The sequence below is a fragment of the Mauremys mutica genome, chromosome 12 (genome assembly GCF_020497125.1).
Source record: "Mauremys mutica isolate MM-2020 ecotype Southern chromosome 12, ASM2049712v1, whole genome shotgun sequence".
Lineage (NCBI taxonomy): Eukaryota > Metazoa > Chordata > Testudines > Geoemydidae > Mauremys > Mauremys mutica.
In genome coordinates, this window is record NC_059083.1 from 6,127,882 (window position 1) to 6,136,905 (window position 9,024).

The 9,024-nt window shown below is 53.4% G+C and overlaps 1 protein-coding gene across 1 annotated transcript in view; it reads right to left on the reverse strand.

Annotated features, from left to right (window-relative positions):
• Window positions 1-8,263, reverse strand: part of LOC123346025 (killer cell lectin-like receptor subfamily B member 1) — a 26,631-nt gene extending 18,368 nt beyond the window's left edge. The window contains exon 1 of the mRNA XM_044983219.1: window positions 8,179-8,263. Coding sequence (XP_044839154.1) covers window positions 8,179-8,263 — 85 coding nt within the window. The remainder of the gene's footprint in view (window positions 1-8,178) is intronic.
• Window positions 8,264-9,024: the final 761 nt, after the last annotated feature.

Consider the following 9,024-nt stretch of genomic DNA (forward strand, 5'->3'; position numbering starts at 1 on the left):
TCTTTCCCATGCACATCCCCCCCCACACACACCACCACCACACTGTTATCAACCTCCTGCCTCCACTCTCTACCTGCAGCATCCACCTCTCCCTCCTCACAGTCCTGCAGTGTGGACTCCCAATACCCACTGCACTCAACACCCATCCATCTGCAGTTTGGCTCCGCTGAAGAACAACACCGGCTGCAACATAGTCCAAAGGAGATGGTTGGGTATGATCCCTGGACATACACAAATCAGGAGACATCCTGGGACCCCTCCTCCTCTTGAGACCTTCCATCCTCCCATCCCCCTTCCTGCTGATGAATTTTTTCATTTGACTCTCTCCTCTGGTTGTTGTCTTTCAATAAAATAATTGTGTATTGGTTTGAATCTTTATTCTATTAAGTGAAAGCAAAAAAAGCACTGCAAAGCAACATACATACAGTTATGTTAAGGCCCCTTCTTGCATCATGTGCACCAGTCACCTCCTAGTATTACAAGCAGAGCAATCCCAAGCATAGCAACAAATATTAGGGCTTTCAGCTTCAAATTGCTGCCTTAAAGCATCCCTGATCTTTATGGCCCCGCGCTGTTCCTCTCTAATAGCCTTGGTCTCTGGCTGTTCAACTTCAGCCTCCAGGCACTGAGCCTCTGCGGTCCAGCCCTCAGTGAAGCTTTCACCCTTCCCTTTATAAATATTATGGAGCGTACAGCATGTGGCTATAAGCATAGGAATATTGTCATCAGCCATGTCCAGCTTCCCATAAAGGCATCGCCAGCAGGCTTTTAAACGGCTGAATACACACTCAACAGTCATTCTGCACTTGCTCAGCCAGTTGTTGAACCGCTCCTTGCTGCGGTCAAGTTGCCCAGTGTATGGCTTCATGAGCCACGGCATTAAGGGGTAGGCAGGGTCTCCCAGGATCACAATGGGCATTTCGACTTCCCCATGGGTGATCTTCTGTTCCGAGAAAAAACTCCTTGCTTGCAGCTTCTTGAATAGGCCAGTGTTCCGAAAGATGCGTGCGTCATGCACCTTTCCGGACCAGCCTGCGTTAACGTCCGTGAAACATGCATGGTGATCCACAAGTGACTGGACAACCATTGAGAAATACCCCTTGCAAGTAATGTACTCAGTGGCTAGGTGGTCTGGTGCCAGAATTGGAATGTGCGTGCCATCTATCGCCCCTCCGCAGGTAGGGAAGCCTATTTGTGCAAAGCCATCCACACTCTCATGCACATTGCCCAGAGTCACGGTCTTTCCGAGCAGGATGCAATTAACGGCCCTGCACACTTGCATCAACATGAGTCCAACAGTCAACTGTCCTAGTCCAAACTGGTTAGCGACTGATCAGTAGCAGTCTGGAGTAGCCAACTTCCACAGTGCAATCGCCACACGCTTCTCCAACGGCAGGGCAGCTCTCATTGTCATGTCCTTGGGCTGCAGGGCTGGGGTGACCTCATCACACAGGCCCATGAATGTGGCTTTCCTCGTGCAAAAGTTCTGCAGCTACCACTCATCAACCCAGACGTGCACCACTCAGTGCTTGTTTCCCGAGCCAAAAGCAGCATTCCACAGTGGTCAGCACCTCCATGAATGCCACAAGAAATACTGTGTCGTAGCTACTACGCGTGGCAAGATCAATGTCGCACTGCTCTTGTCTTTGTAGTTGAAGGAATAACTCCACTGCCATTCGTGATGTGTAGGTCAGTGCGAACAGCATTCTTGTCAACAGCTTGGGATCCATTTCTGCAGCCAGAAAGAGGCAGGGCAGGCACACAGTATACAAATCATTGAAAAATGGCACCAAATGTAGACAGAAGCACAGGGATTGCTGGGATGCGAAGCAATGCATCACGGGGCATTGGGACAGGATCCAGGATGCCCCGTGACCCCTTCCACCTTCCCACAAGTCTTAGCGGCAAAAGAGAAAGAGGTGCTCTGTGGGATAGCTGCCCAGAGTGCACCGCTCCGAATAGTCCCACAAGTGCCACAAGTGTGAACACGCTATTGCGCAGGCAGCTGTCAGTGTGAACACACAAACACGGTTTTGCTTGTGCGCTCTCTGAACGGAGCTGTAACTGCCGGCACTGTAACTTTGCCAGTGTAGATGTGCCCTAAGTTTGTCAAGTTCTTTGGGATACTTCAGATGAAAATCCCTGTAGAGAAACCAGGGCTGTCCTAGCACTGCCAGCTCTAACTGACCCTGCTGTGCAGGGCTGTGGCTGGGCAGATAAAACATTGACACAAGCCAGCCAGAGTAACCCGACAATCCTCTCCACAGGCAAACCTTCGAATCCAGACCCCATGGGACGCCAGTGAAAAGAAACAGAACAAGAATGATCCAGTGACCTGGAGTCGACTTGATCAGCACCTGGGATGGCCTGGTTGACCCTGGGGATAAAAGCAGTGTCAGGGAAGCTCTGAAACAGTTCACTGGAACACAGCCCAGATGCAGTCTGGCTGGTGAGGGTATTCAGGCAAAACTCACAATCCAATTATATTTGATAGGTGTTTTTACTGATCACCCCATGGAGCCAAACCGCTCCTGAGCTGTAATCGAGTGAGCTGCTTTGAAACTGTCCTTAAGAAGGGCTCTGCCAGCACTGCCAGACCCACTGTAAACAGGGCCTTAGTTACCAATGGGTGAAGAATGATGGTTCAAGAGAAGATGTCTCCGGTTTTGGACTCCATGAGGCTTTAGGAGAGAGCACAGATGGGGAATGAGTTGTGTCCTGCTGAGACGACGGAGCCAGATCCACTCCTGGGTTCTCAGGAAACCCAAATGAGACAAAATGGAACAACTCAAGTGACCATCTCTCCCCAGGGTGGAGGGAGCAGCACAATTGGTCCTACAGGTACAGCTGCCTCTTTGGGGTCTTCTTAAACTTCCTCTTTCCAAATGGAATTTGTATTAACTCATGAGGGCCTTTATCTCCCTCTAGTAAGAGACACAAATCAGCCACGGCCTTCAAGGTACTGGCCCAGGCAGGAGCAGTCTGTGTCTTTAGATCCAGAGGTCTCTGCTCAGTCCCTACTTATTCATTCCACTTCCTCCTTCGGTGCTAGACAGGCTGGTCAACTTTCCATCAATGTTCTCTGGGTGGAAAATGCTTTTTTGGACAAGACAATTTTTTCCACAACTTTTTTGTTTGGAGTTTTCTGGGGGCTTGGCAACACTTGCAAGTTAGAGCGCATTAAAGCAGCCCCAGGCGCCCTAACTGCCAACCCGTCCACACTGGCAAGGCACTTACAGCACCTGGACTCTGCAGCTGGAGTGCTCCTGGTAATCCACCTCCATGAGAAGCAAAATGTTTGCTGCGCTCCAGCTGAAACACCCAGGCGTCAGTGTGAATGAGGTGTTGCATTATTACGCTGTGATCGGCCTCTGGAAACGTCCCATAATCCCCTTAACTCAAGTGGCCACTCTTGTCATTGTTTTGAACTTGGCTGTAGGAATGCAGCTATCCCCTTTCAAAGCTCCGTTTCTGACCTCTGGCATGCTTATCTGCTCTGGGACAAAGCAACCATTACTGTGGAATGCTGCTTGCTGTGAGTGTGTGCGAGGGAGAGGCGGGGGGGGGGGGGGAGTCTGCTGCTGTCTGAACTTAGCATGCTGACACTCTCAGCACCCCAAAAACCAACTCTTTCTCCCCCCACATACAAGCCACACACTCCCTCTCACACTCCACCCCCACCCCTATTTAAAAAGCACATTGGAGCCACTTGAACACTGGAATAGCCACCACAATGCACTTCTCTTTGTGGCATTGCAAGAGCTGCTAATGTGGCCACACCAGTGCGCTTGAATCTGACAGTGTAAACACATGGCAGTGTTTTCCCTGCTGCGGTCTCCGAAGGCTGGTTTAATGCCCAGCACTCTACATCTGAAAGGGTTTCAAATGGCAATGATGCCAATCTTCATTCCAGATGGACGAGTTTTTGTTTTGTGGGGATTTTTGTTTGAAATAGGAAGAGAATCCATTTTTTATTTAAAATGTTGGAGTCTCTCCCCCCCAAGAACGTGGTTGGGGGGCCTCTGTACTAACCCGGTAAGTAGGTTGTAGAGATTCACGAGATGGAGATGTGTAATACGTATTTGCTTGTATTTGTTTAACAAAGGATTTCCTGATGCGCTATGAAGGACCCTCTGACCACCGGATCGGCCTCCGGAGGGAACCAGACTAGCCCTGGATGTAGACCAATGGCACTGAATTCAACAAGTGGTGGGTCTCTTTTGCTTATGTTAACTCAGTAAATGCTGCAGCACACATGTAAAACAGGACACTGGCCTTGTGGTTAAGGCCCGGGGCTGTGACTTGGAAAACTGGGGTTAAACTTCTGGCTGTCCCTTTTATTTGCTGTGCGACCTGGGGTGAATTGCTCGGGGATGGATTTTCACTGCTAGTTGAAGCTGCTCTAACAGTTGTGTAGGGTTTTTATTATTACTTGTTGCTGTTGCAGGTTTACAATAGCGGGAGAAGGACCATGTGCTTTTCTGAACCACAAGGTTATTGCCAGTTTAAGCTGCTCCAGGGAGGGACACTAGATCTGCAGCAAACCAGTGGAGAAAACAGAAGGCAGAACAAAGTGATGAGTCAGGCCTTGTCCTTTCAATGGGGCTGTCCCAAGCTGCCTCAGCGAATGGGGAACTTGATGGGGCTGGTGAGGAGGGGGATTTGGGGGAAGGAGTTGGAATAGGGGCGGAGCAGGGCAGGGGTGGAGTCGGAGCGGGGCTGGGGGCAGAGGGGGGTCAGGCAGCCATTGGCGCCAGCAGAAGTCGGCGCCTATGGCAGCACCTGGAACAACAGAACCCTGATCTCAGCTAAGCCTGATTAATTGACTTTTACTAGCGCAAAAACATCAATTCTGCAAAAAACTTCATTTTTATTTGCAAATGTTTCATGCAATTTTTTTAATCAACTCTAGTATTAGAGTTGGTTGAAAAAATGTTGATGAAACTCTTACATAATTCTCACCACCTCCTCCTGCATTTTTAATCCACTGTATACCTTTTCAAATTTTGAATTTTCAAAATTTAGGTTTTTTGTTTTTTTTAATTTTGAAAAGAGGGCGCCAAAATTTTCCCTAATTTTTATCCAGTTCTAGTGTATCTCTGGATCTACCTATCTTCACACTCACACACCCTATCTATACACACGCACAATGTATTTATCCTCTCACACACAATCAATATAGCTATATATATATATACAAACCCACGTGCGCACAACCACCCTCTTTCTCTCTCTCTCTCTGTTTCAGTCAAGCTGTCAGCAACTTCTGGTTGTTTGTCTACAATGGAAGTGAACTCTGCAATGGGAGAGGAAGAGAACCCATGCTACACACTTATGCAAATACACAAATAAACACCCAGCTTTTGGCACTTACCCCAAATCCCCAGCGCTACAACTGCCAGCAAAGCGATGATCACAACCCAGGCAACCCACTGAGCGAGTCGGTGCCATGGCGGGTGCTGAGGAGAACTTGGAGGAGTTGACATTTGGTAAAACACAATCCGAATCGAGCACAGGACTAATTAATATTTGAAAAGCCAACACGGCTCCAGGCTTCCAGTGAGGCCAGGCACTCGTCTGCCTCTCTTCTCTCCACTGACAGTCAGATTTAGAGTGGGTCAAAGTTTTTCAATTACATTTTGCTACTTTTTTCTTTAACTTGGAACTTGTGTGAAAACAGGTTGATTTTCCCCAAAATGTTCCAGTTTTCGAACCTTTTTTTTTTGTTATGAAAACACCTTTTTGTGGTTGTATTGGTTACGGTGGTGACCCATTTCAACTTATAATTTCCTTTTCCATTTCCAACGCCTGGGGGTATTTTCTTTGCCAGGTTGGACTGGGCAGTTTAGGAACACGAGGGATTTTTCAGCATTGAAAACCTGTTTCCTGATGTTTTACGCTCTTGGAAATGAAAAATGTTGGGCTGGGAAATGGCAGTTTTTAAAAATGGAAAAACCATTTCCTCCGAAAACCTCAACCCCCAACCAGAGGAAGGACCTGCCCAGCTCAAGGAACCAGTGCGCTCAGCAGGGTTCGCTCCTGGGGCCGGACAGTCACTCCCAGCCCTGCAGGGATCAGGGGTGAAATTCTACAGCCCTGGGGTGCAAGAGATCAGGAGAAACCCTCTGTCCTGTGCCCGGCTCCGGGAGGGGAGTGGGGTCTCGTGGTTAGAGCGGGGGGGGGGGGGCAGGACTCCTGGACTCTCTCCCCGGGGAGGGGAGTGTCTAGTGATTAGAGGGGGGCTGTGGGTCAGAACTCCTGGGTTCTCTCCCCAGCAAGGGGAGAGGAACGGAGGCTGGTGGTTATGGGGGCGGGGCAGGAGTCGGACTCCTGGGTTCTCTCCCCAGCAAGGGGAGGGGAGTGGGGTCTAGTGGTTAGAGCAGGGGGGGGAAGGACTCCTGGGCTCTCTCCCCGGGGAGGGGAGTGTCTAGTGATTAGAGGGGGGATGGGGGTCAGAACTCCTGGGTTCTCTCCGCAGCAAGGGGAGAGGAACGGAGGCTGGTGGTTATAGGGGGGGGGGGCCAGGAGTCGGACTCCTGGGTTCTCTCCCCAGCGACGGGAGGGGAGTGGTGTCTAGTGGTTAGAGCGGAGGGGGAACTAGGGGCCAGGACTCCTGGGCTCTCTCCCCAGCGAGGGGAGGGGAGCAGGGTCTAGTGGTTGGGGGGGGCAGGACTCCTCGGGTCTCTCCCCAGCGAGGGGAGGGGAGGGGAGCGGGATCTAATGGTTGGGGGGGCAGGACTCCTGGGTTCTCTCCCCAGCGAGGGGAGGGGAGCGGGGTCTAGTGGTTGGGGGGGGGCAGGACTCCTGGGTTCTCTCCCCAGCGAGGGGAGGGGAGCGGGGTCTAGTGGTTGGGGGGGGCAGGACTCCTCGGGTCTCTCCCCAGCGAGGGGAGCGGTGGCCGTTGCTGCCCCTCCCCCCGGTGGCGCAGCAGCGGGCGCTTCGCGGGGGGCTGAACGGTCCCGTCCCCCTGAACGTTCGGTGCCGTTAACGGCCGCTCTGCCCGCGCGCTCCCCCCGCGCGCTCAGGGAAAAGCGCGCGCAGGCTGCTCGCCGGGCCCGAGCCCGGGACTGAGGCGCTGGCTGGCGGCATCCCCGCCCCCTCCCCATGGCTGCGTCCGGCGGCGGCGGCGGCGGCGGGGGCTCCTCCTACAGCCTTCCCCCAGTGAGACCCGGGTAGGTGCCGGCGCCGCCTCAGCCCGCGGGGGGGTGTTTTGGCGCCATCCGCGGCACGGCCACAGGTCGGGCTCCGCCCCCGCAGGCTTTGCTGCCCACTCGCCCCGCCCTGATACGGCCCTGGGGCGGGGGGCTGGGAGCCCGGATCCTGGGTTCTCTCCCCAGTTCTGGGAGGGGAGTGGGAGCTAGTGGTTAGAACGGGGGTGGTGGTCACTGGCTCTGGGGTGGGGGTGGGGTGCATTGGATTGGGGTAGCGGGGGTCCCTGGCTCTGGGATGGGGTGCGTTGGATTGGGGCAGGGAGATCCCTGGTTCTGAGGTGGGGATGGGGTGCATTGGATGGGGCTGGGGGGTGCCTCGCTCTGAGGTGGGGGGTGGGGTGCGTTGGATTGGGGAAGGGAGGGCTGGGGGGTCTCTGGCTCTGGGGGAGGGTGGGGTGCATTGGATTGAGGCAGGGGGGTGCCTGGCTCTGAGATGGGGGGTGCATTGGATGGAGCTGGGGGGGTCCCTGGCTGTGGGGGAGGGGTGGGTGCATTGGGTTAGAGCTGGGAAGTGGGTGTTACACCTGGCTTCTCTCCCCTCCCGTGGGTGGGAAGTGGGGGCTGTTGGTTAGATCTGGGGGTCGGGACGTGGGGGTTCCAGTCTCAGCTCCGTGAGGACTGTGGGATCTGGTGCTTGGCGGGGCTGGCAGGGGAAAGGAAGGGGATTCTTTTCTTAGCCGTGCCACTGATTTGCTGCATGTCCATGGGCGAGACGCTCCCCCCATCTGGGCCTCAATTTTCACGTTGCCCCCACCTTGGAGATCCTGGGATGCAAAGCTCCCGTAGGTGCTCTCAGTTGTGTGTGCGGATGCTGAAGGATCAGGCCCCATATCTTTCCCTGCTGTGTGCACAGCTAATCCCGCCCTGGTCCAACCCAGACTCTACCCCAGCCCCAGCCATGCTGTGTGCCCTTCCTGCTGCTGGGACGTGGAGCCCGAAGGTGAGAAGCGGAATTTGAAATCAATACCTTGGATCCTGTCCAAGGATGGGACCACCGAGCCTCTCCCCTTGGGCCGCAGGTTCAGAACGGTGTAGCCCTCCTCGTCCTCCATCAGCGCGGGTATTGTTCCTCAGAGAGAGGAGGCAGCGACAATGCAGCAGGGAACCTTTCAGAGCCCTGTGGGAAGGGGTGTGTGAGACCGCACAGGAAGCTGTGATGCTGGCCTGCAGCCGCGTAGGTGACAGGGTGATGGTCAGAGCCCCCAGCCTGAGGGGCTCTTTGCTGCTGCAGAAGGTGCCTCAAGTCATATAAGGACCCATCACAGCCAGCAACTGGTGCAGCCTACGGCCACCCTGATACCAGGGTGAGGGGCACAGTCTGTCATTGTAGGGATTTAGGCAGCCCCTGTCACTGTAGCATCTGTGTGCCAATGTTGAAACTGTCACATTTTTATGAAAAAGGTGCATGCCTCAGTTTCCCCCACTGGCTTCAAAGGGGTTCAATTTCCCTTTGAGACATAGAGGCGGTGGACCTGTATTGGCTTGATTTGGAAAGGTGGCAGCATCGCATCTTCAAGGGGTGAAGTCTTTACCAGGCATCTGAACTCACTGGACCCACTGAGGAGTCATGGTGTGAATGTTGGGGTGCTGGATTCCCAAGGCACAGTGTCAGAGTCACGGGGCTGTGTGGCTTGCCCATAGGAAAGTGAAGCATAATAAAGGGGGCACTTCCAGAGAGACTGCGAAAACTTGCAGGGAGAGCACAGCTGGTAAATCCATGACAGACTTCCAGACAGTAATTTACTGAGAGAGAGAGATCAGACTCCCCCTCATGGTGAAGGTACAGAGTGATGAAGAGATGTACAGCTATGAA